The sequence below is a fragment of the Ilyonectria robusta genome (assembly GCF_021365365.1).
Source record: "Ilyonectria robusta strain PMI_751 chromosome Unknown BGZ61scaffold_11, whole genome shotgun sequence".
Lineage (NCBI taxonomy): Eukaryota > Fungi > Ascomycota > Sordariomycetes > Hypocreales > Nectriaceae > Ilyonectria > Ilyonectria robusta.
In genome coordinates, this window is record NW_025764445.1 from 43,144 (window position 1) to 68,042 (window position 24,899).

A 24,899-nucleotide genomic window follows, 5' to 3' on the forward strand; every position below is an offset into this window, starting at 1 on the left:
GTACATCCTCATGTGTTCAAATAAAGACGTGCTAAGAAATGAACGCCCACCAGAAGGATCCTGGTACATGCGTTCTCACAGGACGCCAATAATCCTTTAGCCCCCGTCACCCAACGCCAAACAAATAGCAAGCACGCCGGCTTGTTCCATTTCAGATCCCATCCAATTTTCAGACCACCTCTTTGGCCGACTCCTGACCAGATCCGATACCATTAGTATCCTAACTGGTCTAGTCCTCTGCCAACGGCGTCATAAATGGGCTCTTTGATCGGATCGGGCTCACGTTCCGACTCCGTCGCCCAGCGTTGATTGTTTGAAGTGATAGCCTCTCCCGGCTCTCGGTTCGCACAACCAGGCCAGAACGGTCCATGGCAGACGGCGGAGGTCGGAGCTCATCCACTCGGCCACTGAACTGGGGAGTCGCCAGCCCTGACGCTCGTCCTTGTCGGGAAGCCTCCTCACTGCTGTCCGAATGCTCATCCTCGTCCGAGTCTACGTCGCCCAGCTCAAAGTCGGACAAGTCACCCTCCTCCATGACCCTCTCGTACGCCGGCGTATTTCGGCCAAAGATCTTGTTAGCCAGCGAGAAACCTCGGCTGGATTTGCGTCCGCCGCTGGAGCGATGGCGACGACGAGCCAGGCTGAACAACCTTCTCCTTCGCTCGGGTTTGCGAAGGATAAATGCCAACACGAGCAGAATGAAAATGAAAGCGAAAACGCCGGACGTGGAGCTTGATGGCTTTTCCAAAAGATCATCCCAATCATCGTCATCGTCGTCGTCGTGGCTGCCCAGGTTCGCAGGAATTGGAACTGATCCAGCAAGCTCGAAATCTTCTGGTTTGCCCGACTCCACGTTGCTTCCGAATCCCACGGGCAGAGCGTCGTTTGACGACGGAGGCACTTGGCCGGCGGCGTACAAAACCATCTTTCCCAAGGTCCAGCTCAGTTCAACACCATCAATCTTGTCCATTGGCCTGAATGGATCGGCGAATCCCTTCTCGTGGTCTGAATCGTCCTTGGTGGAGTTGGACGCGACACCACCTTCCAGCCCAACTCGAGGAATGCCGATTCCGTCGTAGAGCATGTTGATGAGCCATGAAGCCTTGAAGCATGCTTGTCGAGCTTCCTGGGCCTTTTCCTCTGGTGATTTCTTGCGTTTTTCCAAGTCCATGTCATCCTCGATATCCTCCCACTCGCGACTACAAAACTCCATGACATTATTCTGATAAGTGGCGAGATCGTATGCCTTGTGCTTCTTACCAAATACACCATGGGTCGTGTGCCAATACTCGGAGACACCGACGAAATGATTGATGTCGAAGTCAATAGCAGGTACATGTTGGCCGTTGATGAGACACGGTTGATCTTCGCAGGGGAGCTCCTTGTTCAGCAGCGGGTGTGTCTTGCGCAGACACTCATCAAACAAACCGGTTCCGACTAGAATGGGTTCCTTACTCTTGCCGTCGACGGGGTCACCGGTGAGAGTGGTACGCAGGCCCTTGGGCATGCAAGGGTCGGGGAGTTCTTTCTCGCCGGAGTAGGCTTCTTGCAGGCTCTCGACAAAGCGATCGCGAGCCTTGTTGGCGCCAAAACCCAGCCACGTCGAGGTGAAGACTTTGTACTCGGCCGGGGAGCCATCGAGGTTGCGCATACGGACTAGCTTCAGGTCGTTTGCGTGCTTCACTGACTCGGTCGAGTTGGGAGCAAAGGCGATCTGGGCAGAGGCACCACCCATGTCGAGGAAGCCATAAGTATGGTGGTCTTTGCCGTGGTCGTGGTCTTTGGGAGTATCGAAGCCACCGAGCAGGTAGTTTGCGGCGATCCAGCCGTAGAGACCCTCGGTTTCACCAGAGATAACCTGGATATGAGCGTCGCAGTCGGGCAGGATGAACTTGGAGTTCGCGCGGAGGTATGTGCACATGGTCTGGAGCAGGGCGTTCTGCTGGTGGTCGGGGAGGAGTCGCATGCCGGCGGTGGCCATCAGGTAGATGGGAGTCTCGGGGACTTTGTGGTGAGGGACCTCATCGAGGGCCAAGTCGATAAGCTCTTGGAGATGGTCGGGGCCGATCTTGGTGACACTGTCGGCGAAGGAGGAGACGCCGGGGTGGATCTTCTTGCTCTTCTCAAGCTTGATCTCGGGCAGACTCTTCAGCTTTGTGGTGGAGGCATCTTTGGCGGCGGCGGCGTGGTTCTTCCACTTGTAGACATATAGACGTGTTCCAGAGGAACCAGCGTCGAGTATGACGCCATATTGGGCTGTGCGACGAAGAGTCGTCAGTTAGGATATCAGGGAGAAGGGAGGTTGAGAGGCGACTGACATGATTTACCCATGAGGGCAAGTGTTTGGGGGATTCGATCGGGGCGCGGTTGGAAGCTGACGGGAGCTGACGGGATCGATTGATGGCTGTATCGCGGCTGCAGATTGCAGAGAGAAGATGGGAAGATGCCGTCAGGGACTGCGAAAGTAAAGCAACGAACGGCAAGGGTCGGGTTCAAGGTTGAAGGAGTCGGCCAAGGGCGATCTGTTTCGTAACGCGACGAGGGGTGGGTCTCAAGCGCAGTCTCAGGAGTTGACGCCCAGACTTGTTCGAGATGCTAAAATTGGACGTGGGGGGAGAGAAGGAGGAATGTAGCGAGCGAGCAATGGGTGTGGCACGAGCTTGAGCGGATGAGCGAGAGCAAGGGAGGAAGCGATAAAGAAAATTAAGATGAATAGCAGGGGCACGAAAAACGGAGAGATTAGGTGAAGCGAGTGTGAGGCATCGGCCGAGGAGCGAAGGGAATTTGAGTTCGTTACCCAAAACGAAAGTTGGAGGCGGTACTAATTACGGGAGAGGAAAGAGAGGAATCCAAGGTGCAAGTTGGCCGAGTTGGCCAAGTTGGAGGGAAGGACGGGAAGGAACACGAGTCAGCCAAGCCACCGACCAGGCTGAGGGATCGTGGTGTCGAATAGATTTGCCGCATGGAACAGGGGGCACGCAGTCGGTACCAGGTACAGTAGCTCTGTACGGAGTGCTACTCTGCTTTTGTACGGGTACGGGAATGGGTGGGCGATGTGGTCATGGTGATTGATCGACAGCCCGTGTGGGTGGGGAAGGCGAGAAAGCCAGCTCCAAAAGCAGCAGCCGCACCAGCACCAACAGATAAGAAACGCAGACACGGCCAGTCAGAGCCAGACGAGGCCAGCAGGGGGAGGGTTCGTCGTGAAGAAAGGGAAGGTACCGGATTGAGGAGGGATGGGTTCGATTGATTGAGTCACTTTCGTGTCACTGGAGCAATCATTCGAGAGCCGGAGTGGTATGGATGGAGGATTCCATAAATGGAAATATGGCGTGGCTCCGCTCGCTGATGGCGTGGCCCTGTCGTCTTAGTACTAGCAGTACTTCGTACAGTACACTCAGTGCATTCACAGTGCTTCGCGTTGTCTTTTAGGCGGTTTCGCTCGCATGCACTGTCACGTGAATCGCCGCCTCTTACTGGCTGCACCGACAACACGCTGCTTGCAGTCAGCGATGGCGGAGCTTGGGAGCAGCCAATCATTGGCCACACGCGCCAGGGTTCTATTCTTGGCACTCCGCGCCCAGTCGAACCCTCTGCCGCAAACGCCTTCCAGGTGTATGCATGATATCGTCATCATCCGGCCGCGATATCCGCTCCAGCAACAAAACATTCCTGTTGACCCCAGCAACGACGTTAGGTAAGGCTGGGCTGGGCTGGGCTGGTCTCGGCTCGCCTTCGGTGCTCGAAGCAAGTGGCATTTAGCTTCATACCCCACTTCTTCTGTCCCTTGCGGAATTTATTGAACCTATAGCCGCTTCCCGTCGCTGACCGTGTGTTGAAAGTTATGATGTATGATGCATGATGTGTGATGCGTGATGCTATATAGTATATTCGTCGAAATAACATTCCCCCATCTCGCTGTCAATGAATGGACCCCTCAGGAAAAACACAGAAATACAAAGGAAAATGGAAAGAAAAAGAGAAGACTTACAAAAGAAAGAACAAAAGGAAAATAAAACGTGGGAAGAGAAATCGAGAAAATACAACTGGCACCCCTCAATATATACGGGCCCTCCTTTGTCTGGCCCTTATCCGTGAAACATCCCCGGCCTCAGCCATGCCCTCAGAAATAGTCCTTCGGCCGATCTCAGAGTTAATCTTATGGTTGACCCTGGGACTGGTCATTGGCTTGACCATGGGATTGATCTTTAGCTTGATCTTCGGCCTGATTCTGGACCCGATCCTTGGCTTGACCTTTGGCCCATTTTTTGGCTCGAGCCACCATCTTAAGCTTGACCTCACGCTTGATCTCGGCCGTTGCTTCTAAGTTCTGCTTTTCAACAGTGTCATACTCATCCCGGAGCTGAGGGCATTTTTTTTCATACCAACGCAACCGCTCCTTCATCTCCTCCGCCAGAAAGGCCGCCTGTGCTCCTGTCACGCGGTTGTTTGGACCCAGCTCTAGGTAATCCTCGCACACCCACCGCATTCCGTCCACCAGCCGCTGAAGATCTGAATTTTCTCCTCGTAGCGTGTCGCATTTTGTCCGCCAGGTTGATACCTGAGTCTTCATATCCTCCAGCTGCTGCTCCGTCGTCTTAGGAGGGAGGCTGGCAGACTTTGGCTTGATTGCGACATCTGTATTTTCCGTCATGGGCTCAATCATGTCCGATTCCCAGTTTGACTTTCCAGTATAGTCCGGCTCCAAGCACAGCTCCGAAGCCAAGCACTTCCCTTCACTCAAGTCCGGCCATGAACTCAAGCCAAGCCCTGAACCCAAGTCCGACCATGAACTCCAGTCCAGCCATGAACTTGAACTCTCCTCTTGAGTAGAGTCTGGCTCTGAGTCCGGCTCTGAGTCCGAGCTCTCCTCTGAATCAAAGTCCTGCTCTGATGAATCGGAGTTGTAACTGCCGCCGGTATCCAAGTTCGCCATTGTCGACCAGTTGTCTTCCTCCACTTCCGTGTTGTCGACAAGCCCTCTACCCGCGAGGTCCTTGAAGCGATCCCTTCTCCGGAGGCTCGGGTGCGCAGTAGGGCGAGGCCCCAAGGCCTCGCTACGCCTCCCAAGCTGCGTAAAGCTATAGCTTTTTAAGGGACTGGGTTGTTTTACTGGGTGAGACCCCAGGGCTTCATTGCTCCTCCCAAGCCTCGCATGGATCATTCTTTCTCGAAAAGATTGCTGTGCGACTGGAGCGGTTGCCAGCGCTCCACGCATATAGTACTCGGGCACCGTCAGTTGTTGAGGTCGCGATGTGACGGGTTTTGATACTTCTCTGGTCCAGTCTGCGGCCCTGAAACGCCTTCCTAATTCTCCCTTCTCCATCTTGGGGGGCTTCCCGAATCTTCCCGTATTGATGTGTGGGCGCGTCTTTCTCCCCCGCCTTGCGCTTCTAATGGAGAGCAGCCATCCTACTTTGCTAAAACACCTCCTAAACACCGAAAATTCATTTTGAAGCGTCATGTTGTCTCGTGTTGCCTGTCAGATCATTCCTTAGTCGTTTCGTTTCGTTTCGTTTAGGTTTCCGAACCGGTCGGTATGTGCCCTGTTTTAATCGAGGCGCGTGAGCAACGATGGCCGTAACAGTTACTAAGATAAAAGCTACTTGGATAAACAATCACTCTGCAGCCTGCATATTCGCTCTTAAGTACCAAATGTGTAAAACAAATGCCCTTGATTTCGAAGACGGAAGTATTTGAACACTATCGGAGTTCTTTGTTACATTGCCCTTGTGTCACCAACACCACTGTATCTTGGCACGAACAACAAGTCTTTTTAGTTAGCTGTCAAAGGCGTGGTAACACATTACTACTTCTTTCAGCCAGGGTGCTTCATCCCTTGACCCAAATTCTCCATCTCGTGTCCCGAAAGAATACTGCAGAGATTTTTAGGGATCTTGTAGGCCATTCTGGTGACAAACAAACAATAATGATCCTGCCAGATAATATTTTGTTTGCGGGCCATGTCTCCTTGTAGGCCATTCTGGTGACGAACAAACAATAATGATCCTGACAAATAATATTTTGTTTGCGGAACGTGCCTCCTTGTAGGCTCAGAGATGCCGGGTGGAAACATCTAATCCCGGGTTGCTAGTCGACTGACTGACTTTAAGTCCAGAGGTGAGGCCAACTCCTGTCAAACCAACTCGATTGTTCGCAAAACTCGGCGCAGTCGTTCCTCGCACTGCCTCAGACTCTGGGGCCGGCGTTCCGACGAGGGCTGGTAGACTGGAAGTTCTGTTAAGAAGCGACGAACTCGCAAACCCACGACGCCCGGGCTCTCCCATCAGAGCAGAGGATGGATCCGCTGTTACTTGTTAGTCGGGCTCCTTGGAGTATCATTGGGACTACCCACAACGGGAGGCGCCTCCTATCCTGGGCCAATGACTGTCATCCCTGAAAAAAGAGGCATGGGACCGAGGCTGACCGGTGTTCATGCCTGCCATCTCAAGTCTGTGGCTTTGACCAAAAGCAGACGTGGTGTTGCTTCTGTCCACATTAGAATCTCCCACGACGCCAAATACGTGGCTCAGTTGTGGTGTGGCCCGGTGGCTTGAATCCACGGCGTCAGATGCGGCTTGTTGAATGGATCCTATTTCTGCCCTTCTCTTGACCTTGTCGTAGAGCTCCTGCGTATGTAGGAGCTTCCGATTCTTCTCCTTAAACGCTTGGGTAAGGTCCAAATGTTTGCGTTTCAAAGTGACTTGGTCCGCGGCTAGGCCTGCCATCATTAGTTTGGCTCTGGTTAAATCGTGGACGATCGGCTCTCAAGCTCTCAAATGGCACTGACTTGTTATTTTGTGCTGAAGCGACTCTATTTCCGAGTTGGCCTCATTGACAGTCTTTTCGAGATGAAGAGAGAGGTTATTGTACTTGTCATTGAGCGCCTTAGAGACGTGCTGCTCGAAGGAGATACTTGCAGATGTTTGGTAAGTCCAAAAACCAAGCGCTCGTCCAGCACATTCCATTATGGCGCTGGGAGAGAGACCGCACAACACGATTGACTTGTAGTCCTCACTGGGGTTGAGATTTGTAAACATGACGTCGTCGGGGTTGTTGAGTTGGAACTTGCAGACTGGGCATATGCGTTGATCACTCTCTTGATCCTTGATGCCCGCTAGTTGGACGCAATCGAGGCAGAGGATGTGACTGCGAAGGATGGATTAGCAAAGAGAAAAGATGCATCAATAAGCAACACAAACGAGCAGCTAGTCACAAGGACGCGATCGCCCAACTCTTGCCGGCACTGGAGGACGTTGCACGTCAGAGAGTAATCCATGATGCCTGATGTAGCGTGGCCGTGGGCATCGAGTTCGGAACACGGGGATGATGCTCGAGGCTGGATGCTCGAGGCTGGTCCCTCGGTGGCACGAATGCCGATGAAGGTTGCAAAAAAGAGGACAATTCACCAGACCAGGGGATCGGTGGCATTGGTTTGGTCGTGTTAGAGTTTTGTGTGGTCGTGAGGAAGGAGTGCTCGACCTTTGTGCCTGCGTCACCGGGTTGAGCCCCCTTCTCCTGAGCCTGTCTTGGAGATTCTCCGATGGGCGAAGCAGGATATTGCAAGAAACACCATTAAAATCAAGAGACGTTAGTCTTATCATACATTCGTTTTCGCATCATGCACCGAAACCCATTCCTCGGGGAACGGCCTCCCAAGAGGTTGAAATTAATGTACAACCCGAGCCATCCTGCGCGGCATACACCGCCGCGTTATTGAACCAAAAATGTGCTGTCCATGCTAGACCCATCCAAGGAAATTGAACCATGGCCCACCTGCATCATACCATCGTTGCCCATATTGTACATCTCGCTATCTACTGGTAATGTGTCTTGGGACTCTCCCCAGTACATCCCGTCAAGGTCCCATATGCCCTGCTGGTCAAGCATTCCTACCATATCGTCAAGGTCCAATTCTATGGGGGACATGTGCAGACCCGTATCGCCTAGCATCATGCTTGGATCAGTCCCGGCCGAGGACAGGGGACTTTGGTAACAGCACTGGTGTCGGGCCTCGTAAAGTCGCCGGACAACTTCGCGGCTGCGACGAGCTGCCAGCGACCAGTCCTCCATGGCATCGAACAAAGTGAGGGTAGCTTCGATTTGCATTTGCCACTCCGACACGAATGGACTGTTCCATTGCCAATATATGCTTACCAGTGGCACCATGACGGCCTGGTAAAGGAACCAGACGGCGTTCCAGCCGGACATCTGGTTCCGTGCCCACTCACGGGATATTTCATCGATCGTCGCTTTTGCCAGCTCCCGGCAGGTCTCCACAGCCGCGATCTCATGTTCTCCAGCCTGGCTATTGACACCGTTGGAAGCCATGCTGAGGAGGATTGGACGGTGCAGGAGCATGCGTAGATTCTGGTATCGCCACTTCATGACACACCGAGAAAGGTAAAGGGGCTCGGCACAGGGGTCGTTGCTGCGGAGAAGCCATGGGAGATTGTTGTACCAGTTGATAAGCTGACCGTCCATGTTCTTGCGATCTTCAATTTTAAGAAGGGGGGCAACAGCAAGAATATCCTGGACCTGTGTAGCAATCTGGCAGAATTTAATGTTCTCGACAAGGGGGAGGATGCCGACATGCTGTGCAGAATCATGGCCCTAGGCAAATGTGGTTAGCAATGGCAAGGGTATTAGGGGTGTTGCAATATCTACCTCATCAATTCCAACCTCAGGTGGGCGAATGTTGACCTCAGGACCCCATCGACCCAAGGAAGGTCGACCTAGTGTCGTGGTAGCCCATGTATCTAGGCAGATCAAAGACCACCAAGTGCGCCGTCGAACCTCTACCGTCGAACCATCAGTGGATCCAGGGGTCTGGAACTGACGGTGTAGACCCAAAGCGCTGGCGGTTCTGAGTGCAGCACCGAGGACTGCATTCGCCATATTTGGTCGGTTAACATAGTGCAAGTAGTAGCCTCCAAGGAGGGCGAGTGCTTGAACAATTTCAATATGGCTGCTCCCTAAGGAGTCAATGGTGAGATGTTCCATTGCTTTGTGATAGTACTCGATGTGACTGAAGTCATCCGACTTCATGGCCGCAATACTACCCATGGCAAATACCATGTTGAGAAGACCGAGCCAAGGGGAGTCACATCTCTGTCCCCCGAGGCAGTCGGCCCGGAATGAGGGTTCGTCAAGCATTGGTACGAAGACATGCACTCGCTTGAAATATGCATCAATGAGAGTTTGTCCCTTCCACGACCATGGAACTCGGCAGTTCTCTGTGGTGCGAACGATTCGTTGTTGTAAACATGGAAGATTATTCATCGTTTCAAAATTCGTCAGGGGTTGGGATAGGGAGTCTCTTAGTTGCGGCTGAACCTTGAGCATGACGAGTAGAGCTGCTTTAATGGACGATGCGCCAAGATATGATGATGTTTGTCGGTCCATGTTGAGGGAAAGAGCGTTGACATCGTCGGCTTCGACAGGAATGTGGTCTCTGCCACGTCGCTCTTCGTCTGATTCGGAGCCATGGGAAGGCACCTGCTCAAGGAGAGCTAGCCCTGTTTCCGGGCGCAAGGGAATCTCTTGTTTCAATGGGGCAGAGTTGAGAGGAGGTGAAGGCAAGGCAATGGTTGATTCGGTTGTAGGGGGCCCCAATAGGTCAAGTAGTTCCTGACGGGATAGAGGGATAAGAGCGGATGGCTCATGATTGGGATACAGGCGCTTTAGGATAGAGCGACACTCCTCCCGAGATTGGGATAGAGCTTCGAGAGTCCTTTGAATTGTTAGATACATGGAATCCTCAATATGAAGGCGTATGAGCTCACTTTCTCGAGGGAATAACTCGCTGGCGATGCTTGTCGTAGAAACACCGCTTGGGAGCGCGGCTGGAGAGGCATTGGCCGCAGGGTTGCTTGCCATCGCAACGGATTTTGCGCCTTTTACACTCGGCACAGGCATGAGGAGTGGTAATACGCTTGTTACCCGAGCTGCAAGTTTTTGGGCTGTCCGGCGATCCTACTGATGGCCTTTGAGGGGTGATGCCTTGGACTAAAATCGTTTGTCAGTCTTGTTGAATGTCAGGGAGACATCAGAGACTACGGACAGGTGTGGAACATCCCATTACGGGGAGGGATTGAAATCGTCGGAGGCATGGTAGGTGATGAGGGGTGGGTGAGTATTGGTCCCGTGGTAGGAGGCGAAGCATATACAAGGAGAACGTCTTGAGACTCGAGTGTAGAGAAGCAAAAATGAGGAGACAATACATGCTTGGGCCAAGACGTTTCCAAGAAAGGAGCGGCTGGCGGTCCAAAGCTTGGAGCGGCACAAGGCCGAGGGGGGAGTTAGGGGTCACGGGAAATATATAGAGGCAGACTTGATGGTGTTGACGGGGGCTTGGATCGATTTAGGGCCCGAGTGAGAGCCGGAATGCGGAGAAGCGGGAGTGGGCCAGGCCAGGGTCGACGGATGAATTGGAGTTGGGCGCTTGTAGAAAAGATCAATGCCATGTGGGTGGGAGGGTGGTGGACAAGGGGTATGATGAGGAGGACCGTCGAAGGAGGAGACGGGGTGTGTGGAGTAGAAGCTACCCGAGATGGACGGATGTAAGATGAAGCAGGTCGCGGCTAGCGAGCCCGGGCGGGACAGAGCTGGGTGGCAGTTGAAGTCAAGATCGGTCGAGGGTGGCAGGGTGAATCGTATCATCTAGTTACGAGTGCTGAGGCCCCGGTAGCTTCCGTTGCGTGCTGTGGTGATGGTGGGGAGCTCAAAGAAACGTGGGCGACTCGCGAGAGTGGTGGAGGCGAAGTTCAAGGCACAGGCACAGGAACAGTCGGCAAGCCGGCGGGAGAAGGCATCGAAAGGGTGTTGGAAGCCCATGCAGGAGGGATGGCGAGCGTCGAGTTGGCGATTTGAGAGGGGGGGGGAGGGGGAGGGGGAGGGGGAGGGGGGCAGAAGTCGAGAGGGAGGGTCGACAGCTTCGAAGGCCTGGGGAACGTCGATCGACTCTGCGTTGACGGCCCGATGAACGATGAACGGGTCGAATGATGGCTCGAGGGGCCTGATCCATGGCGTTGGCCTGCCGAGAGTAGAATGGAGGAATGACCACTGCCGCTCGACTTGGTCAGGGGGGCCGGGTTAGGAGGAACCCCGGTCTTGGAGGGTCCGGTTCAGGAACTGCCTCCCGGACGTGCTGTTGTTCATCCATGGAAGCGTCAATTCCTGTGCCTGTATCTATACACGTGCGCAGGTTGTTTTTATGCTTGAACGCATCTGCACGTGTATGGACGGCGTGACAATGGCTTACTGTGAGCCGACTCAACGTGGCGATGCGGTGCCGTTGCGTTGTGCGGGCGGTGGGTACAGGTTTAAGTTCTGCGTGTGAGTGGCATCCAATGGGACTGGGCAGGGCGAGTGACGACACTGTCAGATTCGGGCAGGCACCTTCTCTGGAAAGAGGTAGCTTGCCCTGGGAGGCGCATTTCCCAACGTAGCAAGCCTCGGCACCTTGGGGAGGGATAAGGCAGGAACCATCAAGCGCTTCCTTCCTCAGGTGCATGGTTCCTCACGCAGGACGACATGCCTCCTCGCCTCGCGTCTGCGTACCCCAAAACCCCAGATTTACATCCCCGGACTCGCACGCGGTGTGGCGTCAAGCTTCTCCAGACTCCATCGGCGACGATACCCACCGAAGAAATGGACCTCAAGTCCACAACCCCGTCTACTGGCGTCCACTGCCGCCACACCTTATGTTTCAACCCAAGCTTCTGCCGTCTTTGCTGCGTACAAAATCTCGCGACAGGCCCCCGATATTAGCTAGTGTCGGACATTGGGATTTCCGCCAGTGAGGTCCCTGCCTCTTCTGCAACCCGGCAAATGCTGGCATCTTTTGACCCTGGATGGTCGCCGTCCCTGGCATCCTCACCCCGATCATGTTTGTGTCAATCGAAATTGAATAAGCCCTCAACTCTGAGGCGGCATTGCCTTCAAGCCTTCCGGTTAATATTGGATGCAAAGACGCGCCCTTAGTCCCATGATCGAAATCACAAACGGCCACCACGTCACAACTAGCGACTCGGCCCCTCACAACCACAACCACAACGCTCGCCGTCGTCGGCTCGAAATCCACATGTGATCAAGCAAAAGTCTTGGACGATCGGCCCACTCCTGGTTTCCGACCGACTTTCTTCACCCGCATCCCAGGATCTTCGGTCCGTACCAGGCACACTAGAATGCACCCCAGCTTTCGTGCTGCCAATCATCAGCTTTATCCGTGGCCCCCTCTCGTCCGCCCACCCTCAACCTTCTCGTGCTGCTTGACCTGCTCAATCTTCTCCGCATTCTCCACGCTTCCATGTCCATTTGACCGACTCTCTGGGGCCTTTTTACCCACAGCCTCGTATCGGAACTTCTGCCCGGCACAAACCTCATTTACCATCTGGAAGCAGCTATACCGATGCTGCCGAGAGCCAGCCCATCTTTGCTTCGCCCCCGGGCCATCCCGTTGCATTCCCTGCCCAACCTGGTCCAATGCATGTAGTTGAAGGCCATCGTGCCTTGCCTCTGCTTAGCCTTACTGACCTTGAAGCTAGCGTACCGAATCCCGCCGGTTGGCGGCAATTGAGGGCGGTATACCGTGCCCCCTACGTCGATCACCATATGGCATCTCGGGTTCCTTATAATACCACGTAGTCACTTAGCAAAGGCGAATCACACTTCCGCCGCTTCGGCTCCTCGCCGAAATGCCGCTTCTTAACGCCGGCACTCGACCGCCTTTATTCATCCTATACTTGATCGAAGCGGACCCAAAATCTCTCCAGTCAGCCGCACCGCAAGAACCAATATGTGGAGGATGGACCAGCCCCTCGATCCAGATACAGCAACTGGGCCGTCGCCACCTGAGTTGTCGGCCCATCTCGTCATCCATGCGTCCTGCCAGGTGGTGATGATGACCCACATAACAACTTGTAGGTAGACACGTCTGAGTGGTGAGGCCTTGCCGCCGACCTGCACCTCCGAATATTGGCTTCCAAGAACTATTTACTACAATAATTCTTCCGGTGTGATTCTGTGGCACTGCTAGAAATCCCGTCACTGATCATCAGCCACGGCCCATCGCTGCGCCATGGAGTATTCACGCATGTATGTCCGCATCATGTCTCTTCAAAGTGTCCGTTCCTCTCATAATGATATGGCGATTTGTACTTTGCCAGATAGTAATTCCTCAAGATATTCTCATCGAAAGATCGGCGTTCGGTTGGATCTCAGCGTCCACCCTGAATGAACGTATGAGTCATTTCTATTTGCTGTGCGCTCGGCTTCAATTTCGATCCCAAGGTGCCTCGCCCTGCTAAGCGTCTTGGCTTTCTCCCCTGTAAAGTATTCATTGTCGGATGAGGTCTCCGTCCAGAGGAAATCCGCGCACTTTCAGTTGTGGCAGCAGCTAGACTCGTCCGGATATTGCTGCCATCCCACCACATTAGATTTTGCGTTCTGGCGTCAAGATACGACTTGCCCTCCAGGGCCTTGGATCAACAGTGGGACTCGCATGCCGCCATGTCCCAAAGTGATAGACCTCCCGAGGAACCCCCCCTGCATGTCATCCGCCTCCAAGCACGATGACCCCTATGACCGGCACCCCACCTCTTGACACAGTCCCTGGCCTATAAGCGAAGCACCTGGCATCGACTTTCAATGCCGTCGAAGATACAAGTGTTGTCGATTGGGACGTATTGTTTTGTGATGACCTTGATCATCTCCTGGGCTACCATTCCACCAGTGACAGCAGAGATGTTGTGCAGTTCACCACCACCAGCCCGTGAGACCTCCTGAGCCGTCTTGAGGAATCGTTCGCTGCTTTCGGCCCTTGGTGCTTGTTGACTAATGCGTTCCATTATTGCCTGGGGGGAGGCAGTCGTAACATGAGAGGTGGATGCGAGAGCGAGGTAGATGGGAAGAAGAGACAGGGGCATTTCCGGGCCGGCCATGGCGGCAATCTCATCGTTTGCTAGCTCTTGATCTGCAATGACGTGGAAGGTCAGTCGCCGTTGATTTTCGGAACTTCGGGAGGCGCAATTATCGACTCACCCACGACCTGATCCACCCGGACCGCATTTCCTTCCTCGCTGTTGATGAGCTTAATGAAGCGGGCGTTCTTGCAGAACAGCTCAACCTCGGATGAGTCAATTTCTTCGCCGCCTGGAATGCCGTGGGCTGAATCTAGAACCTGTCTGACGTCCTGACGTGCCTTTTCTTTGTAAATATTCTGAAGCTTGATGTAAACACTTGACTGGGCCTTCATATCTGGCAAGCCGCCCGGGACGGGGAGACACCCGTGTTCTTTGTGGAACCGCTTCACAGCCTCGGCGATGATCCAGAAGCTGGATTTTACTTTTGCCTAGCGGAAATGTTAGGGAGCTGCGGTCAAGGGGGTGTTTGTGGGAACACCCACGGGATCCTGATGTTGGTAATCGAAGACCTGCTGGAGGGAGCCGGGGATGGAAGGGACCGTGACGTGCTTCATAACAGCCGCCACCGCCTCCTCAAAGTTCTCCTCTCCTCCTTCCGGGTTGTCTTTTCTCATTGCATCGGATATCGTCTGGCGGAAGGCAGTCTTCTCGGCATATTTTGTCGGATAGGCACCACCATGACTCTGTTGCCACTGATCAAGATGATGGAGCAGAATGACAACAAGAGGCAAATGACCATGCTCATGGTTGTCTAGACTGTCGATATTTTTGGTCATGTCATTTGCAAAGTCAACAAGCTCAGGCCAAGGGGTAAGCAGCCTCAGGTCGGTGGTGGCAGTTTCCTCGGGGTGGGTATCGACGACCGGGAAGGTCCCGGGTAGTGTGGTCTTGAAGTAAGAATAGAAGCCGACGGAGTGAACTGCCATGATCGGAGTGCTGTGTTGACGAGCGTAGTCATGGAGGAGTTGAACTTGGTCCAGGGGCAGAGGTAGCGCGTAGAGGATTATGGTGAATGTCGGGGAAGTGGAGAGCAGCTCTTGGAGGCTGAAGGAGTCCTTGGTGGTAGTCAGCCTTGGAGGGCTTTGAGGATTATATCATCGATGGGGTATGTGATGACATGCCTTGGACTTGGGGTACCAGTTTCCCTGGACCTCGGGGTTGAGTTCGATGAGGAAGTTGGTACATGCCTCGGCCCTCAACTCGCCGAGAGAGGACTCGTCAAGGAAGAAGTTGACGCCGAGATCCTCATGGCGGACCGTGGCTTGGTCGGCAATTGTAAAACTACCGATACCTAGGTATTTTGGGTAAGTATCGAGATGGGTACGGCGGCGGGAGGTGGAGCGGACCTGGGAGAACAAGGTTCTTCAGCGTCTCAACACCAACAGTGCCGGAGCCGGAGTTGACGAGGAGGATGTTGGCAGATTCGAGGGCGGCCTGGCCAGAAGCAGCCCAGAGCCTCAGTTGGCGATCGTATTTCCTCTCTTTCTCGGAGGGGCCTTGGAGGACCGGGGGGGTTTGGACCATGACGTCGGCCATGGTAGCGTCAGGTACGTTGGGATTCCGGAGTAGCGGGGTGATTGAGTTCCGGTGAGTGACTTCCAGTAGGGCTGACAACCCGACGGAGAATTATCGAAGTTGGGGAAGCAGGAAGAAAAGCACTAGACGCACTAGACGCACTGCACAAACAACGTGGGACGCCGTGGAGATTAGGGATTGGAGGATTGCGATGATGGGTTGCTTTCCATAAGTTGACGGGCGTTACAGTAGGCGAACGGCACAGTTTACGAGCAGTGACGGCTGGGAGCTGGGAGCTGAAGTGGAGCTGTGACGTTAGGCAGGCACATCAGGTAGCTCCGTACCGCGCTTTGGTGCGAACCTGGCAGCAAAAGAGGAAAGCGGGTAATTAGCGGGCGTACCGTATGAGAAAACTGGGAAGGACGGTGAATTAGTCAGTCCGTGTCCCGCTGTCTGCAGGGCAGGACGGATAGAACGGTTCAAATGTGGTCCGTGCGAGCGAATGCGAGAGGCGAGACAGCCTCAGTGAAGGAACGCACCAGAGGCGCCAAACGGCAAGAAACGGGTGCTTTCGGTGGGGCGTTCGCTCAAGCACCGCTGCATCGGCTTTGGATTCCTCCATCAACCCAGGGTTTGCCGACATTTCTACATCCTCTTGTTGATCGCCAAGAAGCCCATTGACTCTGTCACACGCTGTTTCATTTCACTGGGAATGTACATGTACATGCCTGCCTCCACTATGACTACACGCACAGTCGATCATTGGCATCAAACACCACCGCCCTTTGTTAACTGCAATTCACTAACACGCCAACGCCAACGCCAACACGCCAACACACGCCAACATGCTCATCCAACACCACACAACCCACTATAACCCACCAGACCAGGATGGTAAGATTTCCCCCAGATGCGACCCACGCTGCAGCCGAATGCGAGCGCCCGCCCACCTCCACAACCTCATTAAGTACCTCCGCGCCCTGCGAATCACTGCAGGTGTCGGAAGTCGATTGCTTGTCGTCTTGGTCGAATCGCGCAAGCGCATGCATGGCTAGCAAGAATCATGCTATCTCCGTCGGAGTTTTTTCATCCTTTCTCGCTCTCTTTCTTTTTCGCTTGTCTTTATTCCGCGGACTTGCCAAATATGCGTTGCGAAACGCAGTCACAGGCGCAACTGTGCAAACAAGACTGGGTTGGGGTCTGATCATTCACTGACTTCGTTCTCGCACTTCCCGTTGTGCCGCATTGCCCGGTCACGGTCATTACTTATAAGACCTCGCCCAGACCTGCTTGAGTTGTTGTTTCTTAAACCTCACACTTCACCACCGAGAATATCAAGAACACAAGCATCGCATCTCTCCTGAATCGCAGTCATGACCTTGGAGCAAGACCAAGGCCCTCTTGGGGATGAGCTCTCCGAGAAGGATCGCTCTACTCCTTCTCCTCCCGTAAACAGCGAAGTCCAAGAGTCGGCAATCCCTGCATTGCGATTCTGGATGTTGAGTGTTGGGTAACTATCTATTGCCTGCCAACACCCTGTTGCTCGATACTAATAGAAACCATATAGCGTCTTACTCGGCTTGTTCCTCTCCATGATCGACACATCCATCGTTGCTACCAGCCTCTACACCATCGGCCTCGAGTTTGAGGCGCTCGAAACTGTCAACTGGGTCGCCCTCGCCTACACCCTATCTTACCTCGGGTGTGCCGTCGTCTTTGCCCGCATCTCCGACATTATTGGGAGACGCAATGCATTCATTGCAGCATATGTTCTCTTCTTTGCCTTCTCGCTTGCTTGCGGCTTTGCTCAGAGTCTAGATCAGCTCATCGCCTTCCGCGTCCTCCAAGGGGTTGGCGGATCTGGTGGGTCTTCCCAGTCTTGGTCCATCTAGATATTCGGTACTAACAACCCAGGTCTGTACTCACTTACCATGATAATGCTTCCCGAAATGAGCCCAAACAATTTGCGACATCACATTGCCGCCCTCGTGGGCATGATTGTGGCCCTTGCTGGGGTCTTGGGTCCAGTGCTTGGCGGCCTTCTCACCCATTACACTAGCTGGAGATGGGTCTTCTGGATCAAGTAAGTCATATATGATTTGGCTCTTGAATTTCACTAATTCTTGGTAGTGGGCCTATATGCCTGGTTTCTCTGGTCATCTTCCTTCTCACCTGGCCCCGCGCAGAATACCTTCCATCACTCGAGCGGCGTGCCTGGAAAGAACTCGATTACGCCGGCTCCTTTCTCGCAATTTCCGCTGCCGTTTTAGTCGTCTTTTCATTTCAGAATGCCGGGTCATCTCCTGACGATGAGTGGCACAAGGCAATCTTTCTTGCTCCCCTGCTTTGTGGGCTATTCGCTTGGGCGTTGCTTGCTGCTTGGCAGTACCTTATCCATTGCCGATTTGAGGACCGTCTCGCTCCCGCTTTCCCATTCACCATCTTCAAAAACCGAGTATACACAGCAGCTGTACTAAACACCATGTTGTTGGGGTACCCTTATCTTCAGCTCATCTACGCTATCCCGGTCCGGATTCAAGTCGTCGGTGGAAAGTCGGCGCTTATGGCGGGTTTGATGCTACTCCCGATGCTAGGAAGCGCTGCCATAGGAAGCGCTCTCAGTGGAAGAATTAATGCGATCAAAAACTATGTGTTTGAGACGCTGCTGGTGGGCTCTTGCTTGATGACGGTAGGGTGCGGTCTTTTGACGACATTATCGCACGAGCTGGATAGCGGAAAACAGCTCGGATTCGTCACATTTTGCGGTCTTGGATTCGGGCTCACTATTGCGGCCTCAACGATGATGTCGACAATTGAGGTACCCATTCGCAACTATGGTATAGTACAAGTCAAATAAACTAGATGAGCCGATGTACTAACCAGCGCTACAGCACCTGCACAAGGGATCCTTTCCCAAGTCCGTCTCCTCGGTGGTAGTTTGGGAATCGCTACGTCGACAGCCGTGCTGCATCAAAAAGTTACCGAATACCTTACGGGTATGCTATCGCCATCGGAGCTGGCTGCAGTCGGCGGGCCCGACTCGCATCTCTCCGACACACAGCTAGAAAGGGTCCACTACGCGTATGCGGAGTCGTTCCGGATGGACATGAAGGTGGCGGCAGGCATTTCGGCAATTGGAGTGATTTCGACTCTGGGTGCGTATCGCCGTCGCCGCTTCCTAATCCAAGAGCAACGGCAAGCTCTAGTAGCCGAGGAGGTTGCTAGACGACGAGGACAATCCGGCGCGGCCACTGTGGACACGCAAATAGGGACCGAAAAAGTCTGATATGACTAAGAGACCTGAAGGTCGGAGAGAGCAGGCCGGAAGGGTTGATGGAGGGTGGAGAGAAAACAGAGTGCGGGCATGGTGACCATCAGATGATTCCAGAGAACCCCGATGAACAGTGGCGCCAAACATTTAGCGTCCCAGGTAGCCATGGCATACCCTGATGAACAATGTGTAAAAGGAATGTAGAACATAGAACATAGAAATAGAGCTGGATTTATATTAGGTTAGAGTTGGATGAGGTGGAACGGTGGCAATGGAAACCTGTTGTACATAGCACGCCAAGGTATTTCCTAAAATATATAAGCAATAGACCGCCGAGAATTTGTTCAAATTGAACACAACAGTTCCGCACCCACGCTTTGCCTTGACCCTCTATTTTCTTGCATTTCGGAGACACTGCCGAGAATGGTGACAGGCAAAGTACTCGTCGGAGCGTTGTTGGCAGCCTCTACAGCTCTGGGGGCACCGACAACTGGCAGGGCGACGGGAGAGATGTCCCAGATTTCAACGAACAAGGACTTGCCCCAAGTCATTTCGGATTTTGATCACTTTCAGATTCATACAAGAAATGAGGGCGAGCCGCAAAAACCGCGACCCAAGGCCGAGTCTGAAGGAAATGCAAAGGCGGGGGATGACAATGCCAAGGATAGGACGAATGATGAAATGGACGACAAGCGGAACCGCAATCCAAAGGATAGGACGACTAACAAGGTCGATGGCCATACGGAGGATAGGAAGAATGACGAAACAAGTGATAAATTGGACGACAAGCTGAACACCAATCCAAAGGATATGACGACTGGCAAGGCGGATAACAAAACGGAAGACAAGCAGAACGACAGTCCAATCCTTATCTCACTCGACACTTTAAGGGATCTTGTGAAGGAAATGGCAGCTGCCAAGATGGATGACAAGACGAACAACCCGACAAGTGGTACGGCAAATGACGTGCAGAACATCAATCTAAACAACGCCACACTTGCCACTTTAAATGATGTGGTCAAAAAGATGTCACAGGGGACGGTGAATGTCACGATGGATGACAAGACGAACAACACGATAGAGGACCCGGCAAATGACGGGCAGAACAGCGATGCAGATTACGCCATGGTCAACGCCTTGGCGGATTTGCTAAAAGAAATGTCAAAGACGAACGATACGGCAGACAGCACGGCAAAAGACAAGAAGGGCAGCAAGGAAGACTACGACAAGGAGCTGGACAAGAAGCTGAAACAAATGTCAACTGACATGATAAGGGACATGGTAAAGAAGAAGCTGGAAGAGGCGGAGGGCAGGATAAACGGCCTCCCAAAGGACCACCCAGACAACAGACCCACGAACTACATTCCCAAGAAACATGTAGGCAGCGGGGCAAAACGCAACCTCACGGAGCTCCTCTTCAACCGGCCGCTCACGTACTCGGAATACACGGCGCGCAACTGGATGTGGCTGCGGTGCCGCACATTCACCAGCAACCAGTTCGACGTGGGCGGCAACTGGCCGGGCCACTTCGGGAGCTGGTTCCTGGGGAAGCTGCACGAGACGAAATGCGCGCCCATCAACTGGCAGTTCGAGTACGTCAACGGCCAGCGCTGGGGCGACGCCTACGTGGCCTTCGACTGGTGGTCGACCGGGTGCGACCAGATCCGCGCCGTCAAGGCGGCCATCAAGGCGGCGGCCAAGTCGGCGACCGAGATGCGGCGCGAGCTGTACATCTACAACTGCGTCGGCTTCAACGACTACCCGTGGTCGTTTGTCGAGATGCGCAAGGGCGAGCCCTTGATGATGCAACGCAACAAGGGCCTGGGCATGGACCCGGCCGCCACGGCGCAGCAGAAGTGGGAGAACGGCGAGAAAGTGCCCGGCTTCCACCCGCTTGTCTCGAATGCGGATGATGATCAGGCGAAGAAGGCGGAGGAGGAGGAGGAGGCCGCGAAGGAGAAGAAGGAGGCCGCCGCCGCGAAGGCTGCCGCGGATGCTGTTAGGGCGGCCACCGCCAATGCCGATGATCCATATTGATGCGCTTGTTGTGTTGTGTTGTATTCTTTTCTATCGTTTCTCTTTCGTCCCAAGTTAATCTAGTCTATTCTACATCGAACCTAAGTTACAAGTTGCACGTCAGTCCAACCGCGGATAAGGCAAGATGCCGGCGCTGTGATAGGGCAATCCCCCGTTGATCCGGAGGGGCAAAACGGGGAATTCAAAGTGCGGGAGCTTCCTCCGCCTGTCGTGCCCCGCCTTGTTCGGCTGGTCACAGTCATTTCTTGAGTAGTCATGGGCCATTTGTCCATTTGTCAACCATTTGCGTATTATCGTCCAGCTCTCATCTCTAATATCTGATCCAATCCCATCTCATCCCTCTCATCCCCTCTCATCCCCGTTCTCCACCTCTCCGTATGAGTCGCCATCTGCTCGCAACCACCCCCACCTTCATCACCACCATCACTCATAACCTCCTCCGCCGTCCACGCCAATCCTTCTCCTCCATCAATTCTCTCACCACCGCTCTCTTTCCCTCGGTTGCAATCGTCTCCTCCATCCGCAAAATGTCATCCTCCGCCGCCGCAAAGCGCCTCACCGGCAAGACCATCGTCGTCACCGGCGCTTCCTCCGGCATCGGCCGTTCCACGGCTCTGGAGTTCGCCCGCACCGCGCCGCAGAATGGCCTGCGCCTTATCCTCACGGCCCGCCGCATCGACACCCTCAAGGAGCTTGCCGCGGAGATTACCAAGGAGGTCGGCGAGGGCGTCAAGGTCCTGCCCTTTAAGCTCGACGTGAGCAGCTCCGCCGAGGTCAAGGCCTTTGTCGGGAACCTGCCCGAGGAGTGGAGGAACATTGATGTTCTTGTGAATAATGCGTATGTCTTCGCACCATCTCAATATCCCGAGATGCAAATACATTTCCAAACCCAACCAGAACGAGTCAAGCACTTACAAGATTCAACTATTACAGCGGTCTCGTCAAGGGCGTGGCTCGTGCCCCCGAAATCGACGAGGATGACATCAACGTCATGTTCCAAACCAACGTTACTGGCCTCGTCAACATGACCCAGGTCGTCCTCCCCATCTTCCTCGCCCGTCCTGATGGTGGCCACGGCGACATCATCAACGTCGGTTCCATTGCCGGTCGCGAACCCTACGCCGGCGGATCCATCTACTGCGCTACCAAGGCCGCTGTTCGGAGTTTCTCTGAGTCCCTGCGCAAGGAGCTCATCGCCAGCCGCGTCCGTGTCATTGAGGTTGATCCCGGCCAAGTTGAGACTGTAACCAGCACCATTCCCCAGCCTATATTTTGCCTACCTAGTCTGACCCTCGTCCCTAGGAGTTCTCCGTTGTCCGCTTCTATGGCGACAAGTCCAAGGCTGATGCTGTCTACGCGTATGTTTCCCATTAACCTATGGTGCTCAGCACAGAAATTTCGCATCTTACTTACAGCCCTCACAGTGGAGTCGAGCCCCTCACCCCCGATGACATCGCCGAGGTTATCGTCTTCAATGCCACCCGCCGAGAAAACGTCGTCGTCGCTGACACTCTTATCTACCCCAACCACCAGGTAAGACTCAATAGCTATCGAGACTCACTCCGTAACTGACAATGGTATCCTCCTAGGCTGGTGCTGGCACTATGCACCGAAAGGTTTAGAATATACAAATGATAATATAGACAAGGAATGCGAATCGTGTACGCACACCAAGCATAGAATCAGAGGAAACGTCAAGAGCCCACACGACCCAACTAAATGTATACTTCAACACCACACGTCCCAAAGGACTCAGAAAATGACGAAAGGCCACGGGATACTCCCCATTAAGGGACAATTGCATTCTCTTGAGATTACCTCAACTCAACACCACCCACCGGCAGTCATGTGCTCGACCTAACTACTGTCTACTCCAGTGCCTCATGCTTGGCAATCAACAAAGAAATGTTCGAAAAATTCTCTTGCCCCCAACCCACTCGCCCAAAAGAGGGCATAGACCAAGCGGTCTGAATTGGGGGCCTTCTAAGAACGAATATTTGATCTACCAACGTTCCGTTAAGAACCCATTCTGAGATGAATCGGGCCCTTGCCGTCAACAAGTGACAGCACCGCTGGGAAGTAGAATCAGAAATTGCTAAAGGCAACTCTGTGTGGGGTAAAGGGGGAAAAGGAATGGAACATAGTCGACTTCACAGACCAGGGCGAGGCTGCAAAAACCAGGACTAACAATCGTAATTCGTCACCTACTTTGCCACGTGTGGTTGTAAACCTTAAGAAATGAATGGTCCGGGCCTTGCCCCTTAAAACCAACCTTTCCTCCGCCAGACGCCTCGCTAAAAAAACCCAAAAAAGGACGGCCATGTAAATCGTCATCAAAAAAGGTAGCACACACATAGACACAAAGTACAGCAGAGAGGGGCTCTCAATCGAACAAGCATCCTCATCCTCTACTCGTAGTGCTGGAACAGTGGGGAGATTGACTCTCCATAGTGGTTCCGTCGGATAGCCTCCGCCAGCAGGAATGACAGATCGAGGATGACGAGCTTCGGAATATTGCGTGCCCTTTCCTTGTCGATGGGGAAGCTGTTTGTAACGACGATGGTGTGGATGCACTCGCATGCTTGCAGCTGCTCAAGACAATCTCCGCCAAAAACACCGTGCGTAGCCATGCAATAGACCTTCTTTGCGCCGCCCCTCTTGACCACAGTCTCAGCGGCGGCGATCCAAGATCCGGCCTTGTCAATCATGTCGTCGACGATGAAGACGGTTCGGTTTTTGACGTCTCCCACCAGGGTGATCATGTGCTCGGCCCCAGTGTTCTCGAAAGCATTGTCCTCTTCGTCAGAGCTGTCAGCAGCGTCACCGGATCCTCCAAGGGACTGGGGCTCTGGGGCGAAGAAGGACGATGCGTGCGACATGACCATGGGGTCATCCTCGGTTACACTAGCGTCGGCAGCAGATTGTGTGGGCGAAGGGAAATCATCCTCGACGATACGGCCATGGACCAGGCGACCATGAGTCACCTCCTGGACCTTGTGGTCATCGTAATCGGCCTCGCCGTTGATTGAAGGGTCGGGTGACCTTGCTGGGGGGGTAATGTTGGGGTCCTCTGCAGACTCAGAAAGACTGAGGTTTGACATGCGAGCAGTAGAGCCTGGGATCGCGCGTCTTGGCGAACCCTGAGAATCTGTCACGATTCGGGAAGGTCTTGTCAGTGTGGCCGCGCTGTTGACCACATCAACTTCGCCAGGGGCCCTTCGAGACATGGGGCGATTGGAATCCAACGCCGGGTGTCGCTCGTTACCATCGAAGTGACTCATAATCATGCTGGCCGTCATGTTACCGCCGCGCCTCCGGTCTGTGGTAACGATGCCAAAGTTGAGCTTGAGGGCATCGGCAAGTGAGGTGACTCGCTTGGTTCCGCCAGCATTCTTGGAGACAACAACAGCCTCGCGCCAGTTGGAGACGTTGTGGCGAATCCATTTGGCGAGGATAGGCTCGGCGTGGAGATTATCGACGGGGCATTTGAAGAAGCCCTGCATCTGAGAGGCGTGGAGGTCGACGGTAATGACGTGCTTAACGCCAGCAACACCCATGAGGTTGGCCAGCATGCGGGCTGTGATGGCACCGCGGTGCGACTTCTTCTTGGACTGGCGGCTGTAGGGAAAGTATGGGAGGACAGCTGCGAACAATGGGTAAGCCGATGGTGTCTCAATTACAGGACGGGCGAGGAGAGCCACGAACCAGTGACTTTGTTGGCAGAGCCGCCCTTGCAGGCAGATATCATGATAAGAAGCTCCATGATGGAGTCGTTGATCCGGGGACTCCCGGACTGGACGACGAAGACATCCTTCTCTCGCACACTGGTCATGATCCTGACGCTTGTCTCGCCCTTGGGAGGTGGTTAGTCTGTCTCTGGATTTGGGACACGAGACTCAATCAAGGCTTGCGACAAGAAGCGCGAGAAGTGAGAAATGCAGGAGAAGCAGCAAAGCAAAGCCGAGGTGGCGGCGGCAGGAAGCTCACATTGGAGAATTGGGTCAGCTCCGCGTTAGCAGGAGTCATGCCCAGGTTCTCACATATTTGGCCGGTGAGAGCTGGGCACGAGTTGCCGGCGAAGATCAGCGTGTTGCGCATCTTGGCCAACCCATGAATCGAGAGCTGGAGAGAAGAGGAAGAAAGGGGAAGGG

At 53.8% G+C, this 24,899-nt stretch overlaps 9 protein-coding genes across 9 annotated transcripts; 3 read left to right on the forward strand and 6 right to left on the reverse strand.

Annotated features, from left to right (window-relative positions):
* Nucleotides 1-149: 149 nt before the first annotated feature.
* On the reverse strand, nt 150-2,562 carry BGZ61DRAFT_38279 (nucleoside phosphatase family-domain-containing protein). Its single transcript, XM_046242673.1, has 2 exons — nt 2,319-2,562; nt 150-2,256 (listed from the first exon to the last, which is right to left on the reverse strand). Exons 1-2 carry the CDS (start codon nt 2,329-2,331, stop codon nt 230-232), a joined length of 2,040 nt encoding a protein of 679 aa, XP_046103471.1. The 5' UTR covers nt 2,332-2,562; the 3' UTR covers nt 150-229.
* Nucleotides 2,563-3,855: 1,293 nt separating this feature from the next.
* BGZ61DRAFT_452699 (uncharacterized protein) lies at nt 3,856-5,606 on the reverse strand. Its single transcript, XM_046245987.1, has one exon. The coding sequence runs from the start codon at nt 5,462-5,464 to the stop codon at nt 4,160-4,162; it is 1,305 nt and encodes a 434-aa protein (XP_046103472.1). The 5' UTR covers nt 5,465-5,606; the 3' UTR covers nt 3,856-4,159.
* A 447-nt stretch (nt 5,607-6,053) lies between these two features.
* Nucleotides 6,054-7,127, reverse strand: BGZ61DRAFT_353867 (uncharacterized protein; the record flags this gene model as incomplete). Its single annotated transcript, XM_046240559.1, has 3 exons — nt 6,054-6,307; nt 6,356-6,721; nt 6,791-7,127. Coding segments are annotated over 3 exons (957 nt in total), but the record flags the coding sequence as incomplete, so codon positions are not given.
* A 586-nt stretch (nt 7,128-7,713) lies between these two features.
* On the reverse strand, nt 7,714-10,112 carry BGZ61DRAFT_353162 (fungal-specific transcription factor domain-containing protein; the record flags this gene model as incomplete). Its single annotated transcript, XM_046240489.1, has 4 exons — nt 7,714-8,613; nt 8,668-9,733; nt 9,786-10,008; nt 10,064-10,112. The coding sequence occupies 4 exons, from the start codon at nt 10,110-10,112 to the stop codon at nt 7,714-7,716; spliced, it is 2,238 nt and encodes a 745-aa protein (XP_046103474.1).
* Nucleotides 10,113-13,619: 3,507 nt separating this feature from the next.
* BGZ61DRAFT_353372 (uncharacterized protein) lies at nt 13,620-15,461 on the reverse strand (the record flags this gene model as incomplete). Its single annotated transcript, XM_046240510.1, has 5 exons — nt 13,620-13,975; nt 14,044-14,353; nt 14,408-14,996; nt 15,054-15,216; nt 15,272-15,461. The coding sequence occupies 5 exons, from the start codon at nt 15,459-15,461 to the stop codon at nt 13,620-13,622; spliced, it is 1,608 nt and encodes a 535-aa protein (XP_046103475.1).
* Nucleotides 15,462-16,440: 979 nt separating this feature from the next.
* BGZ61DRAFT_506448 (major facilitator superfamily domain-containing protein) lies at nt 16,441-19,070 on the forward strand. The gene is made up of 5 exons (XM_046251866.1): nt 16,441-16,950; nt 17,008-17,303; nt 17,355-17,523; nt 17,571-18,277; nt 18,332-19,070. Exons 1-5 carry the CDS (start codon nt 16,814-16,816, stop codon nt 18,724-18,726), a joined length of 1,704 nt encoding a protein of 567 aa, XP_046103476.1. The 5' UTR covers nt 16,441-16,813; the 3' UTR covers nt 18,727-19,070.
* A 298-nt stretch (nt 19,071-19,368) lies between these two features.
* On the forward strand, nt 19,369-20,777 carry BGZ61DRAFT_452708 (uncharacterized protein). Its single transcript, XM_046245988.1, has one exon. It carries the CDS (start codon nt 19,393-19,395, stop codon nt 20,746-20,748), a length of 1,356 nt encoding a protein of 451 aa, XP_046103477.1. The 5' UTR covers nt 19,369-19,392; the 3' UTR covers nt 20,749-20,777.
* Nucleotides 20,778-21,275: 498 nt separating this feature from the next.
* BGZ61DRAFT_353818 (uncharacterized protein) lies at nt 21,276-22,370 on the forward strand (the record flags this gene model as incomplete). The annotated part of the gene is made up of 5 exons (XM_046240554.1): nt 21,276-21,586; nt 21,682-21,991; nt 22,051-22,106; nt 22,173-22,281; nt 22,338-22,370. The coding sequence occupies 5 exons, from the start codon at nt 21,276-21,278 to the stop codon at nt 22,368-22,370; spliced, it is 819 nt and encodes a 272-aa protein (XP_046103478.1).
* Nucleotides 22,371-23,156: 786 nt separating this feature from the next.
* BGZ61DRAFT_478427 (phosphoribosyltransferase-like protein) lies at nt 23,157-24,846 on the reverse strand (the record flags this gene model as incomplete). The annotated part of the gene is made up of 3 exons (XM_046249012.1): nt 23,157-24,391; nt 24,454-24,601; nt 24,736-24,846. 3 exons carry the CDS (start codon nt 24,844-24,846, stop codon nt 23,157-23,159), a joined length of 1,494 nt encoding a protein of 497 aa, XP_046103479.1.
* Nucleotides 24,847-24,899: the final 53 nt, after the last annotated feature.